Genomic DNA, 26,868 nt, shown 5'->3' with positions numbered 1-26,868 from the left:
GGCTCAGGAGATTTCCATAGTATAGCATTATACACTGTGTATGTTCTAAAAGAATCATTTTTTTTTTTTTGCCAAGATCTGTTTTTAAAAATTTGGGTTGTTAGATCTGTCTCACAGATTTGGCCTGGCCTCTTCTGTTAACCTAGTCCATAGATTAGAGTCTGGTTAGTTAATTGACATTTTGCTTTACCTGTAGTCATGGAAAGGAAGTAGACAGGCAAGGGCAAAACTGGCAGTTTATATTTCCAGTGGTTAAACCTTGCAGTCTTGGGCCACTTGTTAAGTATGTGGTTGTCTGGGGCCAATCTAGTGAGACGATTTCTGACACCTCAACAGACAGAGGAAAACAGTTTGAGCACAAGAAAATAATTTGGGCTTTCGGAGATTTGAAGATAAAGATGTAATTGTGAGGCAGACTTTTTGTGGGTCCTCATTTCTCTGTTACAGGAACCTAGTTAAAGCCACATCCCATTAAATGAGGAACCAGTTTTTGGCTAGGTTTTCATGTCGTTTGTTTTTTTCCACTTTTTTATTGTGGCAAAAACCATAGCATTAAATTTCCCATCTTGACCATTTTAAGTGTACGGTTCTGGAGTGGTAAGTATATTCACATCGTTGTGCAGCAGATCTCCAGAAAGTTTTCATCTTGCAAATCTGAAATTCTATACCCATTAAACAACGGCTACTCTGCTTTTATCTATTTTAAAATTATTCCCTTTCTTCTATTTCTTTTGGACTTTTTTTGCTCTTCTTTTTCTAACTTTTAAGCCTAGGTCATTTGTTTTACATCTTCCTTTTTTCCTTTTTTTTGATTGAGTTAACATTGGTTTATAACGTTATGTAGATTTCAGGTGTACATCGTTAGATTTCAGTTTCTGCGTAGACTACATCATGTTCACCACCCACAGACTAATTGCCATCCGTCATCACACATGTGCCCTGTCACCCCTTTTGCCCTCCTCCTTCCCCGCTTCCCCTTTGGTAACCACCAATATAATCTCTGTATCTATGTTTGTTTGTTGTTGGCTAGGTTTTCTTATAACTTCTTTTCAGACAAGTTATGAGGATCAATCCAGCGTGGTATGTTTGTCACTAGGTAAAGGTGCTATGTGACTACTTAGTTGTGTTATTTTGCAGCCTTGATCATGGTTTAGAACAGTCCCTTCCTTTTGAAATGACTGAACAATAGAGTCCTTCATGGTAAGAGAGTAAATTGATAATTTAGTGTGCTGATGGATTTGTAGTCACGTCACAGTCGTAAAGCTGCTATCAGTTTCTTTCTTTGTCCTTTATGTTGAGGTATGGATTGCAGCTTTTTTTCCTTCAAAGGAGCACAAAGCAATGTTTGGACATCTGCCTTCTTTAATGATGGGAGGAAGATCAAGTGTTTTTTTTAACCTACTGGTTTAATACGCCCTAAGCTGCTATTCTCTTTTTTGTTTTTGCTGCTCCGTGAGCTCTTATCACACTGTGTGGAGACCAGCCTTGTCTAGAAAGGGAATTTAATTCTGAAACCTTCAGAAGAGGTTAAGAGCCTTTCCGAATTTTTCTTTGGCTGCTGAAGTCTTTACTTGTGGTTACGTTACCTTATGAGTTTTGTGGATTAAGCTCTTAATTCCGTTACCAAATGTGAACTTAAAAATTGCTTCGTGTTTTCCATGTGGCCTGTTACCTCCAGCTTCTTGGGGAACATCTCAGTTCTCTGCAGCTCCCAAATTGTGCACTGGTGCTTCAAGAGGGAATGTTGCATGCCCCTGTTTACGAAAGTTCTGCAGGCCAAATCCTGAATCTGAATGTTCTGTTGTGTCACTCAGTTATGGTTCCAAAGGGGAATTGTGAGAAGACCCATAGCGAATGGACCAAGGCTATCATTTAATTGCATGACTCGAAACTTTGCTGCCAGAAGAGGCAGCTCCATTCCTTTGACCCCAGTGTTGGACTGTCGGACTGTTAACTGCCGCATTTCACTGTTTTTTCTTTTTATACGAGGGTATGCACTGTTCGGCTATGTGCATAGACCTTGTAGCTCGCGCTATCTTTACCACATCATAGTTAATAAACTTCTTTGCACTTTCTAGCTACTTTTGGGTATATATCTACATATAAGATGAGAGCTGTCAAATGAAGGGGGGGAGGTTTGTGGTTTTTAGCATCAAGCAAGCACTCATCTCTGAGCTGTACCCCAGGAAGAACCTGCATAGATTCAGTGGTGCACTGGAGCCAGCTCACACAGCAAGAGCTGATTGTTGAATTTTTAGGAATTTTGTGAGCCAATTGTTAAACTGTTGGTAGCTTGAAATAGGCTGTAGTGGGAGTATTTATATAAAATGCTGGCTTACCAGCACACCACTTCTCAAGAACTGTGTAGCATTGTTCTTGAGAAGAGCAAGCATTCAATGACTTTTCAAATGATACAGGACAACTTGCAAAAAACAGGTATGCCCATGTTTAGGTCAAGCCTATCCAGCTAAGGTTGAAGGTGTGTACACTGAGAACACTTATTTTGAAGTGGTGCCTTAAAAGCAAAAGATACTTTGAAGTGAAGAAGCTTTGAGTTCCTATGTAGGATGTTCAAGTCACCCAAGGGGTTCTTTGGAGGAATGAAGTGCTACCTGTATTCTGGAAATGCTGATGTCACATGGTCAGAGGAAACTGACATGTGTAGGTGGTGAGTTGGAGGGCTGGGCAGGCATATCTTTGGAGCAAGTGTTAGGTGATTGCCTGGCTATATTGCTTCTGTGTGTTGAGAGACAAAAATAAGGGAGGTTGCTATATTTTAAACATGGAGCCAAATGTTTTGTGTCGATCTTAAATTTATTGTATTTTGTTTGCATGGGGCTGATTTCCTTCTCAGTAAATGTTTGCATGATGCCATTCAAGATCCCAGCCTCAGAAAGCTGCTACTCTAGAAGGGGCAGTGACACCACAGAGGTCTGAAATGTGAGGCTCTCCTCAGTAAGTTGAATTTACTACCTTTTTAGAATGAAAGTGTAAATAAAAATTGGGTAATGGGCCAGATGACTGAAACGAGAACCTTGATTTAGAGGTTCCTGTTTATGTCTCTGCAGCCACCTCAGAAGGCACGCATTTGGTTTGTTCTGAGCCTGACCTCCTGTGCCGGCAGAAGTCTCTTCAGTTGGACTTGGGAACTGCAGTTGCGAGAGAGTTCAGTGCATTGCTTCTCCTGAGAACGCCTCATCTTGGGTAAGCGATTGCTCTGTATTTCTTAAGCAGCAACTTGAACTTTTCTCATTCAGAAGAAGGCTTGTTCTGAAGGTGTTAATTTAGTGGCAATCCTTTTGGACCTCTGCAGGAGGACTGTCATAAAGAGTCTAGTGGGTGCAGTTTCCCTTTCTGTAGTGTAGAGCAACTTATGTTAAGATCCTCAGAGAAGAGGGGAATAAGGTTTGCTCTAATAAAAGAGTGAACGATGATGATGATGATGGTGGTGATGATGATAAGGCTTTAGCTTTTAAGTTGCCTGTGGCTTTAGGTAGAGCTGTGACCAGCTGTCTTGAACTCATGGTAGGACTCTTCCTTCACTGTTTCTCTTCTCCCAATCCTAGACAGGCCAATATTTCACTTTAAGAAGTCAGGAACTTAAACCTCCCAAGAGAGCTAGGCGATTGTCCATACTTGTCACACCCTCTGCATAGCCCTGATCTCATGGAAGACTGATGTAGAATGGTGTAGATATAACCCAGTCTGAAGGAGGGAGCAGGAGCAATGACTTCTAAGGTCCCCTTCAAGTAGAGGGTTGAGCAATGTAACCTGGACTGTGTTACAAGGAGCCATGGAACAGACCAGTCTGCATTTAATGATCTTGGAAGGAAAAACGATGCATTTTAAGAGGCTCGTGCCTCCAAGTGGTCATGTGGACTCATATTCCTAGAAACATCTGAGAGCCTGGAGGTTCACAGCCATGTGTAGTCTGCGGGGACTTAGCATTACGAGTGGAGCAGGCTGTGTGAGTAAGGCAAGGTGTGCGCTGGTCTGTTTGCTCAGTAGTTGGTGGTCCTTACCGGGGGCGAACATTGACTGAGAGACAACACCTCTCCCTTATTTTGTCTTCTAATATGGTAATATTTGGGGGTCATTTTCACATCCTGTGTGGTAATCTCTTTGTCAGGAGTCTCTTTTCTGAAAATTTTTTTCTATCATAATGGTGCCAAGGGAAACAGATCCTCTACGTTATTAGTAATACGAAAGATGATCCTGATAGTTGCAACTCCCCTGGAGTGATGGAAGATATTTGCCAGGAATTATATTGTGAAAGAGCTGTGAGCTCAGCTTAAAACATTGAGCCAACATATGAGCTAATTTGCCATGCAGAATTATCTCAAGAGTATCTGCTGAGGAGATAAATCAGTGTCTGGAAAAGGAAGCGGGGCAGAAATTGAGACTTAAATGTAGTCTATCATTATCAAGGTGCTTAAGGTGCATCTGAATGCCTTGGTTGGATTTTTAAAGACTGAGATTCATTTTATATATATATATATATATATATATATATATATATAAAATTCAGAATTTTATGAATCAGATTGTGTGTGTGTGTATGTATATATATATATATATATATAAATATATAAAATGGACGTTTCTGGAAATTTGCCAACTGACTAGGACATTGAAACTTGACTAGAGTGTTCTTGGCCCTGTTAGGTGTTATTAACTCATCTTGACAAGTGGTCACTAGACTCTGACCCTGGGCCTCCCTCTGTGCTGGCTCTGGAGATGCAGTGGCACATAGCTACAGCTCTTGGCCTCATGTAGCTTATAGTCTGCGGAGGGTTGAGGGTGGAGAGCAAGACTTTAATCAAGCAAGCACACAAATAGATAATTAGAAATTATGACAAATATGCTAAAGGAAAGATAAATAGTACTATTGAAGCATGTGGCCAGGACCTGACCTGGGAGGGTGGTTCAGGAGAGGTTTCCCCGAGGAAATTACTTTGACCTGAGATCTGAAAAACAACCAGGTGTTAACTAGGTGAAGCGGGTGGGGAGAGCATTGGTCAGGGGGAGCAGATCCATCTTGTTTTGATGAATGGAGTTCAGAGGAGCTTTGCCCAAAAACGTTGATGACTTTCGCAAACTTGGAGGCGCAGTGCAGTGTGGTAAGGAGACAGGCTCTGATCCAGAACGCCTGGGTTTGAATGCTGGCTCTGCTGCTTGCTATGTGTTATTTGCATATCAACTACTGACTTCTGGTGTGCTGCTATATTAATTAGGGGGGAGAAAAAGTGTGATCCTCTGATGTTGAGGATGAGGTCCAGGGAGATTGAATGATTTCCCAAAGATCAAAGAATTAGTTAATGGCAGATCTGACCTGGGAAGAGAATTTTTTAGAAGTTCAATTCAAAGCTTTTTCCTTTGAATCCTTGCTTCTCTCTTCATTCACAGAGTTCTAACAGTGCATTTGAGTATTTAGGAATGAAAATGGGTATCTTCTATGCATCAGATTGTTTGAACTTCTCAGAATTTGTTTGAAAATGGTTTGGGTGTGGCTCTGATTGACTTGAGTTTGATAACTGGATTCAGTCTTTTTGGGGTCACTGGTTCCTTTTGGAATAGAGCGGTGCGGTTGCAGGATATCTAAGTTGATTTCAATTTGATGGTCATATTGGCAGCAACCAGCCCTTACCCGGTATGCATATGCCAGGCACTTTACAGGTGCTGTAGCACAGGCATGGGACACTCATAAACAACACAGGCATGGCCCTGCCCTTGAGAATGTCGACTTAATGGGATTTGCTGTTAGACACATAAATCAGTCATTTCTCCTCTGTGCAAATAGTGCACTGCTTTGGGGAATGTACGAGAGCTCTTTGCTGGGCAGAAGAGGGAGCACAACCAACTCCCAGAGAAGAATTCATCCTGAACACTGGGATCTCAGATGTCCCAGATATAATGAATCAAAATTATGACATGCTGTAAAGGAAGCCCTTTATCATGCTCACCCATGTGTGAGTGGGGTGAGGTGGGCGTCATGGAGCAGGAATAGGGCTGTGGCTATCTTGAGAGAGATCTGTGTTTTCTTTAGATGTACTTATGTTTGGGGAAACTTAATGTGACTCTTGGTATGTGTGAGTCAGTGTAATTATTACCTACATTGTCGTGATGGGATTCAAAATTGAAACTTAAAAGTTTCCAGTTCATTCTGATTCATCATTTGCCATTCTTATGAAGGTAGAAACTCAGACCCAAAATCTTTCCTAAAGCTACAAACTATTTTGTATCTGACTTTTGGGTTACAAAAAAATAGGATCTTGTATGGTAATGTTTTCTATTTTTCAAAGCACTGTTATCTACGTTATCATATTTGATCCTTGCATTATTATCCCCATGTTGTAGGCGAGGAAACTGAGGTTCAGCAAGGTCAACAGACTTCTCTGCTAAGTGGGACCTAGGGTAGGACCTCCTTGAACAGTTTGACCCTGATTTTCCAGATGGAGGCCTTTGTTGATTAGAATACAGGTAAGGAATCTCTTAGGTAATCATCTTTTACAAATTAAAATGGCCACCATAGGTCCTAGACTTGCCACCAGAGCTGGGTAGGGTACTGTGATGTTAGTGCACAAACAAGCCCTTTGCTCCAGCAGGTTCTGAGGCGGGATTCCTCCAGTGGCGGGATGTTAGGGGTACAGGGATCATGGCTGTGAGCCACAGCAGCGGGTAGGAACGTAAGGCTGGTTGAATTTGTATTTCCTTGGAGTTTGGGTTCTTGGGTTTCGTTTAGAAAATTGTGGGGCACTGTGTAGAGCAGTGAATCCTTTCCCAGGAGCTGGGGGATGCAGTGAAATTACTACCACAGAGATGATACAGACGTTTAAAAAATACTTTTGCCCATGCACAGCCCAGTTTTCATTCTACCCACACTGCCCTCCCTAAAAAAGTTTAAAAAAAAGCTCACCGTGGACTTTTCATGTGGCTTCTTTGTGTCCTAGAGCCTGGTGAAAGCCTTAACTGAGTTTAAAATTTTCCCCTTATTTGTGTATCTCCTTTCCCACATGTCTTGAACATTCTCCATATGTTTAAAAGTAGTACTTTTAATTTAGTTGGAGAGGTAGGTAAAAGTTTAGGCTAAGTATCCTGTAGTCTTTTGTTTCTGTGAAACTCTCAGACTGTAGAATGTCTAGGGTTGTTATCTCAAGGGTATCCTGAAATTATTTGCTTTGTTTCTCTTGAAAAGCGACTTTCGTCTAATCTTCTCTTCACAGCCAATCTAAAGAAGCCCCAAGTGACCCTCCAAACACTTGTCTATTTTGTTTCATCATAGCAGTTACTAGCATCTGATATTTTCTTATTCATCCATTTGCTTCCTTTTCCCCCCATCTCCGCTCCCATGCAAACTGGATGTGAGCGGGGGCCTTGTCTTTCTGTTCAATGCTGCGTCTCAGCACCTCAGACGGAGGGTGGCCCCTGGAGGCACCGCTCTTGGTTTGTTAAATTAACAAATTTCTCTTGACACTATTTTCTAATTTTTTTCTTTTATCTTAAGACTGAAACATGGAGAGCGGAATGTTTTGCCTGCTGAAACTCATCCTGATACCAGTGTTATTGGGTAAGTAGAACCAAGGGACCAAGGCGGGTATTTGGTTTCCTGTATGTCTCATGCATTTTTAAAAGCAAATTTTGTATATTTTCATTTCCCCTTGGTTTGTTGAAAATGGAAACCCTAACCTGGACCATCATAGTTCTGCTGAAACAGCTGTTTTAGAAGCCAGAGAGCATACTCTTTCTTGGAAAGCTGAATCTTTGTCTGTTTCTGTAAGAAACTGAATGCCTTAGGCTCCTTATTGGGTGTTCTAGGACCCTCCTATGTGAAACAAAGAAAGTTTCCCTCTGGCATTCCTGCACTTTTAATTGTCATCTTTAAAACCACAGTTAGTCTCAGATCAGGAAATGAAATTACCAAAGAGAGTCCCAGAATCCGTGTCATTGCTTTCTGGCTTTAGCCACGCCAGCTTTCTCGCGGTTCCTCAGATGCACTGAGCTCTTTCCCAGTTCTGGGTGGTTTCTTTTGCCTGGAGCCTTGTCTCTCTGCCTCACCCTAGCAAGCCTTCCTAGCACATCCTTTTCCTTCGGGTTTCCCCTCAAGCTCCACTTCCTTCTCCAAAGCCTGCTCCAGCTGCCTCCTCAGACCAGGCTGGAGTCTCCTGTGCACAGGAACCTGGGTGCTCGGGGCTGCTGTCTGTTGTTCATCTCCACTTCTTTTGCACTTTTTCATCCTTTTTCCCCCCTCATCTTTCTCTGTATCCCATGGACATAGGTCTGTAGGAAGGATAAATTAATTAGGGTTGCTCTCATAGCCTTTCGTTTTTCTCTGTTACCAGCTTTTTGATTGTGCGTGGTGACCTGAATGCTGACTCAGCAAAGCACATGAAAGAGTTGCCTTTGCTCTAATTCCAGGCAACAGAGAGTGCGCACAGACACGCAGACACACACACACAGGCACACACACACACAAGAAATGTATGTATTAGAGAATTTTTTTGTCACGGAAGCAGGGTTGTCATGATTTCAGAGGGTATTTAGACACTTCCCCAGAGGTCTGTGAAGCAGCCTGCAGGATTTTGCCCTTCTGTCTGGAGAGTTTACAGTCCAGCCCTGTATGTAGGGGCGTGGTGGCATCAGGGGTTTGTCCTTCTTTGTGGAGAGGTTTTCCTCCTCTGTCGGAACGTCTCGTTTTCTTCAGCCATGTCTCTGCAAAGGTTACCTGTCAGGTCTAAGTTTGTCTTCGCTTTGGTTGTTGCTCTTACTTTCTGGCAAATCTTCATTTAATTCTACATACAGTGCTCTTAATATTAAATTAAATTAGCTTTCTTATGTCTTTAACCACACGTAAAGTTGCTCAGTTCTTCCTTACAGGAAAATTCCAAATCGTTTTTGCAGCTAATTTTGATTTCTTTCAAACTAATTTCCTCCAAAGGGTTTAGAGTTCATGTTTTCCTTCACATCTTCCCTACTGTGTGTGCCTGCTGTTGGGCAGGAAGTTAACTCTCTTCTCTCAGGGCAACAGCTTGGATGAAAAGACTGGCACATTTTCTGTTCATTCCCATATGTGTTCACTTGGCTCTTTTTTGGTATAAACTGGCCAGCATCTAAAAGTGTCTTTCTTAATGTTGTTGTCTCTTTGCATAGAGCATATCTTGTGAAAACAGAAATAGCCATGTAATGCTTTTCTCTTTTAGTGAAAAGAGAAATTACTTGAACAACATACAGCTAGTGGAGTGGTACCACGTATGCAAACAGCTAGAGGCCGAAAGGCAGAGGCTGATGGCAGAGCTGGAGGGGGGAGGCAGGGAAAAGGCAAACCCAAAGGAAATTCAAGGGGAGAGCTGTGCTCTGTATTGGCCTGTTTACACGGACCTGCACTATGGCCAGAATCAGCCACCAAATTCAGAGATAAGCTTTTGTAAAGGAATTAGAAGGGAGAAGAGGAAAGAAGTAAAAATATCTGTGAATTGGCTTTTCAGATAGGGAACCCATGGGAAACTAAGAGGAAGAGATATCCCATTTCCTGTATATAGGTGTCTAAATTCATGGCCTGAAAGGAGGGACTTCAGGGTTTCTCCTCTTTCTTTAGAAAGGAGGTTAGGGAAGGAAATTCTGGAAAAGGGGAAGGGACGAGCTAGAACAGGAGTGTTTGGCATTTATGGAGTGTGAAGACTACAGAACCCTGCTGACTTGAGCCATGTGGGTAACTAGAGGGTGTTCTCTTACCCTTGGGAATGCCAGGCTACTTTGTCCATGTTGGGTCATCTGGGGAAGGAGTATGTGTGATACTTGATGATTAATACTGATTTTTTTTTGTTGAGAGTATTTGTCTAAATGACGTCTCCTCTTGCCTTTGACTTCTATAGATTATTCCTTGGGCCTGAATGACTTGATTGTTTCCTCCCTTGAGCTAACAGTCCATGTGGGTGATTCAGCCCTGATGGGATGTGTTTTCCAGAGCACAGAAGAGAAACGTATGACCAAAGTAGACTGGATGTTCTCATCAGGAGAGCACGCCAAGGTAACAAGGAAGAAATATTACCTTTTGGTAGAAGCCCCTGGCCAATGGTGTCAGGACAGTGTGCGGAGAGGGAGAATCAGGTCATCAGGTGTCATGAGGTGGCGTTGCAGGAGTTTGGGCTCTGGAGCTTGTCAGAATTGGGTCTCTTTCTAGCTTGGCCACTTGGCTGTACAATCAGCTGGGTGAGTTACTCAACCTTGCTGAGCTTCAGCTTACCCATCGGTGAAGCTGAAGTTCATTATCATAGTGGTAATGCTTAACTTTCAGGTCGTTGAGAAGCTAATGGGAGACGTGCACGTGAAGTTCTCTTTGTTTCTTTTCTCTATTTCTGCCCTTTGTAGAGTAGTGTAGGTGGGTGAAAGGGGTGATAAGGGTGAGAGAGCATTGGTCTCGACGAAAGAGTTACAGCCTAGGCGTAAGAATGATGTCACAGTAATCTTTTTTTTTGAGAGGGGAAAGATTCTTTCAGCATTCCATCCCCCCATTTGTGTGCTGGGGCATCATCTCTTTCTCCTTCATGGCTGCGTGAAGTGTTGGGATTTGCAGATGCAGCGTGGCTGAGTGAGGGTCTTTCCTGGGAGCTCTTTGGAGTAGGAAAGAGAGTATTAAGCCTCATCAGAGATTCTATGGAGATACTTGTATTCGGGATCATTTGTGAAATGTGTCCTAAGTAATGTGTTACTAACAATATAGTCCCAATGTTTGCAAATGAAATATTGTTTTTGTACCTCAGAGCACGTTATCCCTATAATGCTACTCTCACTCAATTTTTCATTACTATTTATTACTGTAAGAGGGATAGACCCATGGTATAAATAGAAATAAAAATTCCTAAGGGCTCCCCCTCCCAGCCGGTAAACCATTTCCTGTTGATGCCTCCTCATGCCGTATGATATGCTGCCTGGAGGAGGGCGGAAAGGAGAGGAGTGACAGCCACCATGCCGGGAATTCTCACAACCACCAGTCTGTGGGATTGTGTCATGCCTTGGAATGCCATCTAATCCAAGGGCCATGGCAGAAAACCAGGTGGAGTTGGGAGATGGTTTTCAAAGGTTGTGAGTTTGAATCCCCAGAGTGACCTTCAGAGTGGGTGTTACATTTTACCTTAAACTGTAAGAAACGAAAATGTGTGCACTGTATTTCTCCATTGGTCTTTGTAAGAACTGAGCCACAGAGCCTTGTGCAAGTTAGCGTATTGCCTGGCACATCATTATTATTAACTGGGTACCAAGTACTTTTTGATCATGATGATGATGATGACTATGCTGTCTCCACATAACAGGGTCTTTTGAATCCAGACTCCTAGGTCTTGTGTCACTGACTTTAATTTTCGCTGATGTTGTGTTGCCCTCCAGGAGGATTTTGTGCTATACTATTATGCCAACCTCAGCGTGGCTGTGGGGCGCTTCCAGAATCGTGCACACTTGGTGGGGGACATCTTACGCAAAGACGGTTCTCTCTTGCTCCAAAATGTGGAAGAAGCTGACCAGGGAAACTATACCTGTGAAATCCGCTTTGAAATGGAGAGCCAGGTGTTCAAAAGAACAGTGGCGCTGCATGTACTGCCAGAGGAGCCCAACGGTACGTGAATGCTGACTTAGAGAAGGGCGAAGGTTTGACTGCAAAGAGGAAAGGGAATGGACTTTGTTGAGCAAATGCCAGCCTTTTGGCTAGGTCCTTACCACAGAGGGAGTCCTCAGTAAATGGTGCTCTTTAAATAGAAATAATGAGATCATTATTTTATTATTACTTTAAACATATTTCATCTTCACGAAAATGCTGTGAATGAAGTATTGTTCTTTTCATTTTACAGATGAGGTACCTGAGCCTTAGAGAGGTTAAGCGACTTGCCTCAGGGCACATACTTATTAAGTGGCATATTCAGTACTTGAACCCTGGCGCCTCTGTCAACAAAGTCCATCGTCTTTCTATTATACCCTGACACCTCCCATCAGTTGTCCACACCGATGCCACATCCATATTTCATAGGTCCCTATGTTAAGTGTTCTGGGGGATATAAAAAAAAATGAGCAGCTCTCTCTAACTTCTTGGGGCCTCATTTTCCCGTTTGTAAATGGAGGGAGTGGCTTCTGTAGATTGGTGGTTTTAAAACTGTGCTCTGTAGGACCCTGAAGGTTCAAGGGACCTGGGAGGCCACACAAAGGCTGAGAACAGATCAGGGGGTTGATAACGGCCTGGGCAGGTGGGACCTCAGGCTGCCACTTCCACTGCAACCAAAGTCCTTTTCCTTTTTCTAGTTTGATTCATTGGGCTGCCAGGTAAGATTTTGTTTGCAGAAAGAATGCTTCTGCTTTAAAAAAGATTGAAAACCACAGAATTAGATACATTCTTTAAAAGTGTGAGATAGGAGAAACAGTCTATGGCTTCAGGAAATCTTGCAGTCTGGTTAGAGAGCTGGAATCTGGACCCTCCTCTCTCCACCGCCTAGTTTAGGTCCATTCTTTTAATGAGCCCTTTGGAACAGCCTGTCCTCCTCTTTGGTGACACCTGTTCAGCTGTGTCTTCCCTCCTCACCTGGGTCTGTGTTCTTTGTCCCCTGACCAGCCTTGGGCACAGTGCCTGGCACAGAGTAAGCAATCAATAAACATTTGTCGAGTGAATGAAATTCTTGAATTAGTGTCCCTCACTTGAATCTGATTTCTAAAAAAGGAATCGTAGAAGGAATTGCAGAAGGTGGCCTCTGGCCTCTCTCCTAATTTTTCCTACTTTTTTCAATTGGCATTTTTCTTTTGATTCCAAAGCTTTGGTTCTCTAGGAAGAGGAAATGAATCAGCTGCCTGTGTTCCGCAAGGATTGTCTTTGGGCAACTGCTTTCCGCTTCGTCCTCTGATGCCATGATCGAACACTTGTCCATACAAGCATGGCCTACAAATTGGGTGCCTTCTCCTGCTTAGAAGAGACACAGAGGGCACGAACCAAAAGGAGCCAGTCTCGAGAGTTGAAGAATCCATGGAAACAGGCCAGAACAATTTTAGGGATAGTCAGATATTTCCCCAGTGGCCAGTGGAGCAACTTGTATTTATTTTTCCTTTCCAGCCAGAGTCAGAATAATTCCAACTCCTAACAGTTTGCCTGTGGCCAATGGAAAGTTGTCCAACTTGTTTCATGGAGGTTGTCTCCTCCCCTGTGAAAACTCTATCTGTGCAGTCGTTTATAATTTTCTCTACAAGGTTGCCCCTCAGTTTATAATTTTTCTATGATTACTACTTCGATTCCTTTTTTCATGGTTCTTATTTTAAATACGATAGACAATATTCTGACAAATGAAGATAATATTAACTTCCTGGACCTTTGCTCTAGAAGCAGCCATCCTCTGCTTATGTGAAAGTGGTATAGTATAGTAGGGAGAAAGCCTGGGCTTTGTTTTCACTCAGGCCTGGGTTTGAGGGCTGGCTCTACTTTTTACTGGCCATGTGGCTTTGGGTTCTTTCGCTTTCTTCCTCTGTAAAGTGGGAGAGAATAGTGTCTATCTCAAAATATTGTAATGACTAGCTGATAGACTACATACACGGTGTCTAGCATATGTGCCTCATGTGCTGAAAGGACTCAGAATGTTCAGTCATTGTTATTGCATTTAAAAAATAGAGTTCAGTTCTTAATGTGCTGATGGATTTAGAGTTTCCTTCCCCACTGGAATTCTTTGGAGTGAATTTTTATTGCTTTCAAAATAATTCCCTCCATGGAGTTTCAAGTTCATAATATTTTCTTTTGCTTTCCTTCCATTGTGTCTCTCTCCTGCTGGGCAGGAAGCTAATGTTCTCCCAGGAAAACAGTTTGGATGAAAAGGTTGGCTTATGCACTGTTTGTTCCTTCATGAGCTTTGCTTAATGCTCTTTTGAAGGAACTCTGTCCAGTTAAGACCTAGGCGTGAATGCTAGCCTGCCTTTCATTTCTTAATTGACTCTCTGGTTGATCTGAAAAGAGCATTACTGAAAAATCAGAAACATCTTTCTAATTGTTTTCTTCTCCAGGGACCTCTTGAAATGACTTATGTAGTAAACATGTGATGGGGTCAGCTGCTTATACGAGTAAGCAGAGGGAAGAGCCTAGGAGTTAGAAAGCCAGAAGCAGGGCAAGGGGCATCTGGAAGAGGATGAGGGCAGGGATTAAAATGGAAACAAAAGTCAAGAGAAAAGCTGTCTATTTTCTTGGCCTAATTAGCAAAGAGTCCTGTGACCTGCACTGTAGCCAGAACTGTCCTAAGCAAGTCCTGAGACAACTTTGTAAAAAGAATAAAAGAAGTTGAAGAAAGTTACTCTTGATCAGTTTTTCAGCTGGGAGAGCCAGTGAGTTATATATAAGAATGAGAGTTATATAACTTTCCACTTCCTGTTTATGTTAAGCAGATGTGGACATCTAAGCTGGTGAACAGAAAGTAGGGGGCTTCAAGATTTTTCATACTTTCTTTAGTATGAACTTGGAGTTTGGGCTCATGGGAGAAATTCTGGAAAATGCAAGGTGAAAGGAATTAAAGGGAACCAGAAAGTGTTTCTTACAGTATGAAGGCAGTAGGACCCCTCAGATTTGATGTATGTGGGCAGGTAGAGGGTATTCTCTTAGCCTGGGGGTGTCATTTGGCTTGAGTGAGAGGCCTCTGAGACCGTTGTCCACATAAGATCGTCTAGATCATCTGTGGAGCAAATGTGCACAGTATTTGGAAGTGACATCGATTTTACTGCTGAGAATCTTTGACCAAACATTATCTCTTCTAGAAGTTCTTTGACTTCTATAGATTATACCTTAGGTTTGACTTGATTTACCATTTTATCTCCAGAGCTCGTGGTCCATGTGGGTGATTCGATTCAGATGGGATGTGTTTTCCAGAGCACAGAAAAGAAACGCATGACCAAGGTAGACTGGATGTTCTCGTCGGAAGGGCACGCCAAGGTAACGAGGAGGAACTGTCACGGTGTAGAAGCCCCTGGCCGATGGTGGCAGGACAGTGAGGGGAGAGGGAGAATCCGGGTGTCACGTGCCGTGTGGTCGTACTGCAAGGGCTTGGGCTCTGGATGTTGTCAGAACCGGGCTTCCTCCTAGCTCGGCCGCTTGGCTGGGCAGCTTCAGCTTCCTGGTGGGAAAAATAACTCTGCTGAAGATGATGAAGAAGAAAAAGAAGAGAAAGAAGAGAAAGAGGAAGAAGAAGAGAAAGAAGAAGAAAAAGAGGAAGAAAATGTTTAATATTTACGGTTGTCAAGATGCATCTATTTGAGATAGTCTGTGTAAAGCATTTGTACATGATTTGGCCACAGCATTTTAGTTTCCTTCCTCTTCTCCCTTCTCTTTGTGGAGTTCATGGGAGAGTGTGTGTGTGTGTGTGTGTGTGTGTGTGTGTCTCGGGGTGGGGGGGCGTGATTTGTGTGGCTTAGCCAGGAAAGCTGTGGGCTAGAATAAGAATGTAATCATTCTTATTCCTATGTGGGTGAGTTACCTTCTGTGCCCTGTTGCCCCATTTGTGTGATGGAGGGAACTGTCTTTGTTTTCATGGATGCTTCAGATGTTGGGAGTAGGAGATCCTGGGGACCAGGGTGAGGAGTATTTCATGTGAACTCTGAAGCGGTAACAGCAAGCGAGTTCACTAGACCAGTAGATGTCAACTGTGGCATGGTGATGTACTTGTGGGTCAAGATGTGTTGTGAGGGACATCCAGGTAGCTGATTGTTAATAAAAGTTAAGGTTCAAAATTTACAAAATGTTTAATTTTTATAAATTAAGACATTTTCCAGGTCATCCCTTAAAACATTCATTTGTACGCACTTGATTCCTATATGCTGTCTGAGTGGGTCAGAAAGGGTGGCGTTATGATGGAGAATAGGGAATTACCTCTAGCCTCAGGTTTACCTCTGGGAGCTTGAGGTGCATTTAAATGTCATCCACCAAGTGAGTCGCAGCAGAAAATAGGATGGGAGTTGACATTTTGAGTTGTGAATTTGAATCACAGGAGACAGGAGGTTGGGGGCCAGGTCTTCGCATTCGTCTTTGAGGTGGTATAGCCAGGCCCATTTCCTTTTCTTAAAAGCTTTTTAAAAATAATAATGGTTACATAACTTTGTAAAAAAATTCCAATACTCATTCATTTAACGAGGATTTTTTAAGCATCTCCTATGTGGTGGACCCTCAAAGCCCTTGCCCTGATGTGGGACTTACAGCCATGGTGGAGGGAGATACGTGGTAAAATAAGGAAGAAATAAATACATCATATGTCTGGTAATACTAAGAGCTATGGAGAACAGGAAGGGAGGGTTTGTGGCTGTTATTTTATACAGGTGGTCAGAGAGGCCTCATCAAAAAGGTGACATTGGAGCAGACATCTGAAGAAAGTAAGAGAGTGAACTGTGTGTATGTCTGGGGAGAAGAATGTTCCAGGCATAGGGAGCAGCAAATACAGAGGCCCTGAGGCCAGTACTCAAGGAGCAGCAAGGAAACTGGTGTGGTTGGTGTGACCCAAGTAGGTGAGGGAAGAACAAGAAGAAGATGAACTCAGAGAGGAAAAGTGGGTGGGGCAGATCACGGAGAGCCTTGTCCTTTGAGGAGAAGTGGGGGCCATTGGAGAGGTTTAAGCAGAGCAGTAACATGATTTGACTTACATTTCTGAGGCTGGCTTTCGTAGCTGGGAGTAAGCAGGGAGACAAGGAAGGAAGCTCTTTGCAGGAGGCCAGGTGAGAGACGGGGTGGCCTGGACCAGAATGCTAACTGTGGAGGAGGTGAGAAGTCGCTAGACTTGAGGTATCTTTTGAAGGTTGAGGTGATAGATTTGCTGGGGCATTTTAGATGTGAGTTGTTCAAGAAAGAGAGGAGTTAAGGATGACTCTAAGATTTTTAGCCTGAGTATCTGGAAGAAGGTGTTGCCATTTCTTCAAATGGGATGGACTGGAAGGACCTGGTTTGGGGGAAAAATTTGGAGTTTGGTTTTAGACATATTTCAGGTGCCTATTGGAAGTCCAACTGGAAATGTCATAAAATGAAAAGGTGTACTTTTGCTTTTTTTACTGGAGAAGTGCAAAAAGTGAAAGTCCCTCATTCCTGCTTTCCTCATCCCTCTCTTCAGATGGAAGAGTTGTCCTTTGTTTGGTGGTGTCCTTTACAATTACACATGCCTGCACACTCGTGTGTGTACATGACCTCTGTTATCTCATACAGTCTGATAGTACCTGCACTGCCTGCACATACAGTGCCTTGTGAATCCTGGGAGCTCCCCCCCAGCCTTCCCTGTGCCTGCCCCCTCCCCTCATCCCTTCCCCCTGCCCCAGTCCTTGCAATCTCATATGTTTTGCCTTTCCCTTCTAGGAGGAGATTGTGCTACGCTATCACCCCAAACTCAACCTACCTGTGCGGTACCCCCAGAACTGGAGCCGCTTCCAGAACCGTGTAAACCTGGTGGGGGACACTTCCCGCAATGATGGCTCCATCCTGCTCCAAGGAGTGAAGGAGTCTGACAGAGGAAGCTACACCTGCAGCATCCACCTGGGAAACCTGACCTTCAGGAAAACTTTTGTGCTGCACGTGGTTCAAAAAGAGCTCCGAAGTATGTAGCATTGGTTAGGGAGGGATGAGGGACCTCGTAGCTGGTAGGCATGGCCAGGACTAGGGTGGCCAGAGAGGCTCCTAGGGTGCAAACTTTAGGGAAGCATCACTCTCAGGTCCTGATCCTGTATTTGCACGACCCTGAGAGTGATGCTTCCTAAAATTTAGTACCTTAGGCACCTGGCTTGCCTCACCGAGTTCTGGCCCTACTGGTAGGTCAAGGAAAAAGGAGCTAATATTCAGTCAGCACGAGCCCTCTGCCAGACCTTACTCATCGCCAATAGAATCTACCACTTTAAAGATACAGGAGCTCAGAGATGGATTGGAATTGATGTCCAAAGTCATTTTCACTTGGCTTCAAGGGCGACACTGTATGCTCTGTAGTGGGAGGGAAAATGATCCTGAGCTGGCGAGAGAAAGCAAAGAACAGAGAGAAAACAAGAAGGGACCAGAACCAAAAATAGAGGAGTTCTCTGATCAAAGGTTCCGTATTCTGGCAAACACTGTGCATTAAGGCCAGTGGTTGCAGGAGAATAAAGACTCAATTGTGTTGACTGAGAGAGGTTGATAAGTGAGGGGTTAAAGTTAAACCATAACCCAGTTAGCAGTCAGGATGTGGCCTGTGGACTTTGCCCTTCGCTAGGGCCCTCAGGGGTTGGCTGTGGCTAATTGGGGACAGGAATGAGGTGAAGATGGAGCACACCTTGATACCTCTGGCCACAGGCTTAAGTCTATGGAGACACCCTGTTGTTAACAGCAGACGGGCCCAGTTGGAGAGGGAAGCAGCACAGATGGATTTCTTCACTCTCAGAAGTCTTATGTCCACTTCACAGAGAAAATACAAGCCATTGGTGGGAGCTCATTCAACTTCCAAGCGCTCCCTACCCACAAACTTCTGCATTTACCCCCATCCTTATCTCTGCCCTGCCGTCCTGAGCTGCCTTCCCTTCTGGGCTTATCCGAACTCCTCTAGCATGGGTGGCATTCTCTCCTTCTTCTCAGGAACCTCACAAAATGGCTCTTAAGCTCTCACTTTCCATCAGCTTCTGCCTTTCAGCTTATGAACGCATGCCACTCTTCTGCTCACCTTGGGTCCTTGTTTACTTTAGCTCTCCTGTGTCTTTATTTTCCTTAAAACAGCTTTATTGGGATACAATTCACATACCATACAATTCACCATTTAAAGTGTACGACTCAATGGCTTTTAGTATATTCAGAGTTGTGCAACCTTCACCACAATCAATTATATATTTCTTTCTTGACATAGCCAGATAGCTTGCTAAAGGACTATATGTGGTGCCGCTTGTCTCATCTCTGATTAACTCCTCAGTGCACCACAGTCTGGTTTCTGCTTCTACCTCTACTCTAGCTTAGATCACCAATGGCCCTCTGATTGCTTCTCCTTGGCCTTCTTTACCTCAGTAGTATTGGACACTGTATTCTCGATATATCCAATATATTCCATGTTGGACACAACTCATCTATCCATCTCTATCCATGTATCGATATATTCCACAAGTACTTCAAATACAACATATGCAAACCTACCCCTGCACACCTCTCCCCGGCCCATCTCCTCAACCTCAGTTAATGGCACCACCATCTACATAGTCATCTAACTGGATGCCTGGGAGTTGTACTTGATTCTTCCGTCTCCCATGACCCCTAATCTAAAAGGTCGACAGGTCCTGTCATTTCTGTTACTGCCTTTGAATCTGCCTTCTTTCCGGTCCATCACCAGCACCTTAGTTCTGGCTGTCTTCATCTCTGTCTTGGACTGTAGGCCTCTAACCAGTCTCTATTTCATTCTCAGCCACTGCTTTCATTCTTCATGCAGCTATCAGTGCCATCTTTCTAAATCACAAATCTGAACATTCTCTTCCATTGTTTAAAATCTTTCAGCGGTTTCTTCCATTGCCTACAGAAAAAAAGCCTAACTCCTAGTTGAGATAATCGAGGTCCATCCTGTTACCTGTCCAGCCTAATTCCATACCACACCCACAAATGCAACCTTTGAGCCAGACCCGTGGAATTAATTCTAGTTTCTTAAAGCGCCATCCTGTCAGGCCTCTAGACCTTGTGCATCATGTCTCTTCCATCCTTGCCCGTATTGTCCGTCCAACCATCTTGAGGTTTCCTTTAAGGCTCAGCTTAAACTTTAAAACTTTTGCTGACAAATTCTCATCGTCTGCTCCCCATGGAATTGGGTACCCTTTTCTCTCTGGCCCTCTGTACCCTATATGGACTTCTTCATAGCACCTGTAGCAGGCTATGGTTTTCTGTTTACGTGTTTGCCCCTTTTCTTGAAGACAGGAACCATGTGTTATTTGTCTTTGTATCTTCCATGCTTAGTGATATCTGGCATCCAGGAGGTGTTTGATGTGTGTATTTAGAATGAATTTAGGAAATGAATGAAGGGGCTACCATATGGGTGGAAGGGCCTCTGAAGGTCTTACTTGATGCCATGACTCTGGGGCTGAGTGTTGTAGCGTACATCCTTTTCAAAAAGATCACTTTCCCAGGGAAAGATCAGCAGCCTCTAAAATGTCTGTTATTTCTATGTCATTTGGTAAACTACATTTTAAGATAGATTGTTAATGTAAAAGTAAATTCCACTATCGGTGAGGTGCTATTCTATTCTCTTGCCCACCTTAGCAAGGGGCTCAGACTTTGGTTTTCAGTCTAATGGGGACAGCTGGCGTCTCAGTGTTTCAACATGTGTGGGAGTCTGAACTTTTCCCCCCACTTTCTGACCTGGCTGTTGCTGCTTGGTATAGAACTGGTGGGGCTGTCAGCTGTTTTCTGGAATATGGAGGCCCTCTCATTGCCTTTTTCTTTCCCAAGCATTGGTGACCCCGGAAACCCTCAGACATGAGATCCTGGGCGGTAATCACCTGGTGATCATCGTGGGGATTGTCTGCGCCACAGTCCTGCTGCTTTCTGTTCTGATATTGACCTTGAAGAAGACCCACAGGAATAAGAGGTACAGGGCTGCTCGCACCTCGTGGGTCGGGAGGCTGGAGGGGCAGGACCACCTCTAAACTGACGTAGAAGAGAGCGATAGGCCCTAATTGTGCCATTTTCACAGCAGGGGGCATTTTAAAACAGAACCATCTGTGGTTGTCACATTAGACGCCATCTGTACAGTGACCCCGCCCCCTTTTCTCACAGTGCTCCTGAAGGGCCTTGCACATTTCACACCATCCTCATTCGCTTTGGTATTTTACAAAGATTACCAGCGCTTTTACAAATGGTGGTCTAAGTAGAGCATAATTAAAAGTATAAATGTTATGCAAGAACTGTAGTGGTGACATTTAATGCCTGAGAGGAGTGATTTTTGAATTATCTTCAATATGCGCTTCATATAGAAGCTCAGATCTTGAGGGTTGTCAGTGGCTTTCTTTGAAGGATCACATTCTAATTATGAGAGGCTATTTTTGAATGGCTGACCTTAGGTCCTAAGTTATTTATTGTTGAAGTGTGTTTTTAGAGGCTTGAATTTTATCAGTAGTTCTCCCAGTATCTCAGAAATGCCCAGGTGCTCTGACTTGGGCACTAGTGTTTCATTGCCTGTTGGCAGGTCCATGTTCCTCAGTTTACCCAACCATTGATGAAATGTGTTGGTAGGGCAAATTGACTCTTGTTGAAATGGTGTCAGTGGGAGAGGGCCCCCATTAAGAGGAATGCTGACTTTGGAGTCTCCTTTCCCTTGGCACATGGATTCTACAGAAAGTGCTTGTGCCTGCTACATTTGTGCTTCCACTCCTCAGGGGCTTCCTGACTTGCTTTTGAACTTGGTTGGCCTCTCTGAGGGTCTTTGCTCTGGGCATGCTGACAGCACTGAACCGAGAGTTAGACAACCTGGGTTCTGTATCAGCTCATTTCCCCCCTCTGGGCCTCAGTTTCCCTCAAAATGAAGAGTGGCATTTCTGTGTCTACTAGTTTATTCTTAAAAAATCAGACTGATATGCTGAGATTTGTGCATAAACATGGTCACTGTAGCCCTGGTTGTAATTAAAAATTGAAATCATCCTCAGTACCTGTTGGAAAGGTGATGATTCAATGAATCAGTATTCCATTCAATGAAATACCCCCCAGCCCTGTGTGTAATGACATGGGAAGATGTCCCAGGAGTGCTATGATAGAATATATAGTACGATCTCATTTTTATAAAAAAGAAAATTATATAATGCTCACTTAGCAAATATGCTAATATCTTTTGTGTGAGTGTACTCATGCTTGCACTGAGAGAGGTTTGGAAGGATCATTCTGCAATATTAATAGTGGTATTTGGGATAAAGGAGAGGGTGGGTCCCATGAGGGTAGGAGGTTTACTGGACCTTCAGCTTCCAATTGCCTACATTTATGTATTATTTGACTTATTTTACAGTGAGAACATACTACATTATAATCAGAAAATATGGTTAAAATATTTCCACTTTGAGACAAAAAAATATGGCTTCTTTTCTAGCTGTAACTCTAATTTTCTTTAGCACTACCTTAGGCCAAAGTAGAAAGAAAGGAAGTATGTTCAGTGGCAAATGGTCAAGAGATCAAAGGCCAAGGGCTGGGAAGCGGCCAGACCTCACAGCTTGGGGTGTTTGTGGGGATAATTCTGCTTGGCCTCCTCCCTGGGAGAGGCCAGGAGCCCTTTGAACTGGTGTCTGGCTGAGCTTCTGCTGCCCCCTGCTGGTTCAGCTACATCTCCTTAGTCCTTGGAAATGGTAAAATCGAATCCCATGGCCCCTCTATTAATTCACCCAAAATTGTTATGGGCAGAAAGTTGTTAGGATGACAGTAGAGAAGTTGAAGCTGTTTTTCAGCCCAGACCATCTCTAGAATGTCTTTCTGCTGTCCGTTAAAGCGGTGCACGTCTCTGATTTCAAGGGGAGCTGGGCAGCGCTGGCTGTAGAAGTCTAGCGAGACCAGCTCCTCCTCTAGGGTCTCTGTCTTCACAAAGTTCTGTGGGTCTCACGTGGGCACCCTTCAATATTCAGTGCTGGCTGGCTGATTCCACATGCTTTTCATGCCTTGCAGTTCAGAAACCTCCACAACTGTGGTAAAAAGCCTGGAGAACACAATGAAGGCCCTTCCAGAGGTAAGAGAGGAACTCTGCCATTTTGCTGCTGTGCCCAATGAGGGCGAGGTGTTTACTGCTCCAGAATCAAGGTGGTGTCATTGTTCCTGTGAACTGTCTTACTCATCGTTAGGTCTTGTCATGCAGGCAGCGCCTGGCACAGAGCAGGGGCTCAGGAAATCTATCACTGAAATAAGAGCCCCAAAGGAGGGAGTAGGGCAGGGCGGGGCGGGCCAGCCCAGCATGGTCAGCACAGCCTTGTGTAGGGCCCAGGAAGGAGCACTGGACTTGGAGTCAGAAAGCCCCTGTCCAAGCGCCACTCTGCCACCTCCCTGAGCCTTAGTGATCTTATCAGTCAAATGAGGATGAGGACAAATATATTTGCCCTGTTGTAAGGTTCAAATAAAATGATATGCAAGTGCTTTGTAACCTAGGAAGCACTGTGTAAATAAATATACAGGAGAATTATGATACATTCGGGAGGGAAGCGAAGGAGTTAATGATTAAGATGAAATATTTGGGGACCTTTAGAAAGAGAGGACCAAGAACTTTTTCCTCTTTGTTAGCTCGTGACGCAGCTGTAAACAATTGCTACTGGGGACTGAGAAAAGGATTCATATCCTTGAACTCCTTTCTCTCTCTTTCTTTTTTTTTAACTTTAAAAAAATCTTCTTCGAATAACTTTTAAAAATCTCCTTTGAATAGTTACCTTTCCATCTTTGGGGCTGTTTGTGACCCAAGAGAAGGATTTTCTCACTGCCTGGTTCAGAAGCCCAAGAGTTTGTCACTGGGGGAATCACAAAGTACCCCCAGCCTCCAGATCTGAGGTTCGGTGAGGGCTGTCCCTGCTACGTAAGCCTTCTGAAAGAGACGACAACAATTAGCTGCTCATTAATGCCATCCCGCCATGCCTCTAATTAGGAGGAAATAACCACAGAGTACAAATAATTTGGCAAGATAAGGATTCCGTGCTGCTATCTAAAGGCCCCTCCAAACAAAGATTTTGGCTTTTGAAGCAAAGAATTAGATTCTTAAGATAGTGCTCTTTGCTGATGAGTTGATTTTCTTAATTTTCGGCAACGCTGAGGACTGAATTATCATTCTTGATGATAATTCTCTAGTTCTCCATACCGTCTGAACCTATCGGTTTTGGTGGTTGATGCCCTGTGAGTAGTAGTGGATGGCCTTTTCTCTGGCATATAAGATTTGCTGATTTTTAGAAATGTTTGTACCACTTTTTCCCCCTTTAGAAACACATTTACACCTCAATAGCTACACGAGAGGTGATCGAGGAAGAAGAATCAAGTGGAAAATCAGAGGCCACCTACATGACCATGGTGAGAATGTTCTGGGCCCAGCTGAGCCAGGTGTCTGGAGGTGGGAGAGGGAGCTGGGAGGGATATTGCAAACTCATGGGTGGTGGACATGGCTAGTCACCTGAGAGGTCACCATGCAGAGGCCCGAGATTTTTCTGAGCAGTAGGACAGTCTGAGAAGCTGAAGCTCTGCTGGATAGAAGAGTCATATTGAACTTGCCCTCATACCCAGTCTCGAGTGATAAGGCCCATTAAGGCCAGAGATGACTGACTTTAATGGTGGAAAGAGGCGCCTTCGTTGGGGGTTGACTGTCTCCCCCTCATCAGCACAACCCTGGTTGAACACAACCTAATAAAGAGGGAGCTGTAAGATCCATGGACAAGCATTGTGTTGGAAGGGATAGTTGTCCTTCCTCTCAAAAGGCCCTTCCAACTCTTAGATTTTTTTGTTCTGTGACTTGTTATGCCTTGACATAATCTCACTGCCAGGGAGGCTGCATGCTGAAGTCTGCGTGATAATATGGAGTCTGATTCCTCCTTACTCTCTGCTCAACTCCCCAGGGAAGTACAGCACTTAGAAAAGGCAGCTGGCGTGTAGTGAGCAGGGGTCAGGGCAAAAGGAGTGAGCTGGCCGTGGACACGATGCTATTTGTAGACTGATGATAGGCGCCCAGGCTGTGAAGGGAGCAGTGCTCTGCTGGGTACAGGAAGGCTGGCCTCCTCTCTTCGTGCAGTGATGGCCTGTGTTTGTTCCTGCTGCACCAGCACTGACGACACATGACTCCCAGATGATTGCAGCAGAGAAAGGTTCTGCCAGGGAAGTGTGCCATCAGAGACCTGGCCTGCTTCCCCCAAGAGAAACGTTAGCTCCGCTCCCAAGTTGCAGTTGAATATGGTCAGCCTTCTCCCATTATTGCCATGTGATGCTACAGTGACTGCCAGGCCTCCTCCTCCCTCTCAGAGACCTGCTGACACAGCTGCACTGTGGCTACTGCGGAGTGTGTCACCCCTCCGGTGACGCTGTTTGCAGAAAGTCTCGGAGGAAGAGATGACATAGGAGTGAACTTTCTCCACAGCTACCTTCCCCATGTTCAGTGTCGGGTACAAACTCTGCAGAAAACAGCATCCCCATCCTCTATAAACAGACCCAATAAAGTGGATGTGATGAGAGGCCAGGGCCGCAAACTCAGAGGCCTTCAGAGGCCAGTCACTTATGTTAAAACACTGTGTGCTGAATTAAATAAGCTGTGGGTGGATTCTGGCCTGCAGGCCGCTTGAGACCCTAGGTACAGAGGTGTCATCCAATAGGAAGCAGGGGTAGCAAAGAAACTTTGAGTTTTCTACTGAATTGATTAAATTTACTGAAATGCAGGGGGCACCATGCCATGTCCCCTTTCTGAGGCTGCACAGCACAGCAGTTCAGATCACAAGCTTTGGAGTTGGGTCCAAATTCTAACTCTGTGATTTAGAAGTTTGATGATCTTGAGCAGGTAACTTAGCTTTTCTGAGCCTCAGTTTCCACATCCTTAAAATGAGAATAATAGTAGCATAGAGGTTGAGTTTGCACACTCCGCTTCCGCAGCTCAGGGTTCAGCGGTTCGGATCCTGGGCACTGACCTGCACACTGCTCATCAAGCCACGCTGTGGCAGCATCCCACATAGAACTAGAAGGACTTACAACTAGCATATATATAACTATGTAAGGGGCTTTGGGGAGGAAAAAAAAAAAGAGTAAGATTGGCAACAGATGTTAGCTCAGGACCAATCTTCCTCGCCAAAAAAAAGAGAAGGGAATAATAATACCTACCTCCCGGGGGGGAGGATCAAACGCGATAGCACATGTGCAGTTCCGACCTGGACCGGGTCCACAGACAGAGCTCAGTGAGTGGCAACCACTGTGATTGGAATACTTCTCACACTTGTGCTTGGTTTCTTTCTTCCCTTCGCCCGCAGCACCCAGTTTGGCCGTCTCCAAGGACAGCACCAAGTAACCCACCTGAAAAGAAGTCAGCTGGAGAAATGCTGAAAACAGAGCAAGCTTTTTGAGAAGAAAGGCGAGTTCCCTTCATCCTTGCCAGTGGCAGACTTTCTGTGCATCCCTAGGCGCTGTACCAGTTGTTGCAGACCCCTCGTCTTCCCAGTTGTCTTCCTGCCTCATTGCTCGGTCAAAGGGCTGAAGATGGAGGGTTCGGAGCCGGGCAGCAAGACTGGACAGCTCTGGAAGAACAGGCCGTGATTGGGGGTGGGGAGTGTGGACTTGGTTCCTCTGGAGTGGGACACTGGCCCTAGGGACCCTGGCTGAGCTGCTGCGGTGGCAAACACTCCATCAGATCAGAACCTCCAATTGCATGGTATTCTTTATGGATGAGTTACTGAGAAGAATTGCAGAAATAAAAACCAACCCAAATGATTCCTTTGGCAAGTTATCCCTAAATAAATGTGGTTTGTGTAAATCATCCTTTTTTTGTTATACTCCGGCTGAGGGGCAAGTGGAGTCTTGGTAAGGAATTTACAGTCAGGAACTCGAAACAATGGAAGTTTCCGGAGGAAAGCCATACTTGACTCAACTCATTGGGGACTGGTTTGGTTCCTGGGAAAGTTTTTGGGGGAGAACAAGTTGGAAGTGGAGCATGAAAACAGCTCTAGAATTTGGCCCAGTGCTGCTTAATTCCAGCTGGGTGTCAGAATGGCTGGTGGCTCTTTGCTGGGCCTCACCAGAGGTGTCCTGGTTTGGAAGTCCTAGGTGGAACTGGGCATCTATCTTTTTCAAAGATGACACTCCTGGGTTGCCAAAGTGGACAGCCACTGATTTAATTCTTGATCTGAAATGTGAGGTTCCTATACTTTTTGGTTACTGTTGTAAGATTTGATAAGGTTAGTCTTAAAAACCCTTTGGTCCTGAGCTCCTAT

General features: G+C 44.3%; 1 protein-coding gene across 2 annotated transcripts; it reads left to right on the top strand.

The window, feature by feature from the left end:
* The first annotated feature begins 806 nt into the window (after nt 1–806).
* JAML (junction adhesion molecule like) lies at nt 807–26,414 on the top strand. 2 transcript variants are annotated; one of them, XM_046685426.1, is made up of 12 exons: nt 807–2,955; nt 3,069–3,204; nt 6,358–6,480; nt 7,505–7,567; nt 9,870–10,024; nt 11,380–11,605; nt 14,820–14,932; nt 17,330–17,567; nt 20,411–20,549; nt 22,604–22,664; nt 23,894–23,980; nt 25,912–26,414. In XM_046685426.1, the coding sequence occupies exons 4-12, from the start codon at nt 7,513–7,515 to the stop codon at nt 26,002–26,004; spliced, it is 1,167 nt and encodes a 388-aa protein (XP_046541382.1). In that variant the 5' UTR covers nt 807–2,955; nt 3,069–3,204; nt 6,358–6,480; nt 7,505–7,512; the 3' UTR covers nt 26,005–26,414. The 2 variants fall into 2 exon arrangements, with proteins under 2 accessions (XP_046541382.1, XP_046541381.1); XM_046685425.1 differs by lacking the exon at nt 6,358–6,480.
* The last annotated feature ends 454 nt before the right edge of the window (nt 26,415–26,868 follow it).

This window comes from Equus quagga, chromosome 14, assembly GCF_021613505.1.
Source record: "Equus quagga isolate Etosha38 chromosome 14, UCLA_HA_Equagga_1.0, whole genome shotgun sequence".
NCBI lineage: Eukaryota > Metazoa > Chordata > Mammalia > Perissodactyla > Equidae > Equus > Equus quagga.
The sequence above is the reverse complement of the archived record's forward strand: the minus strand, read 5'-3'. Positions and strand labels throughout refer to the sequence as shown.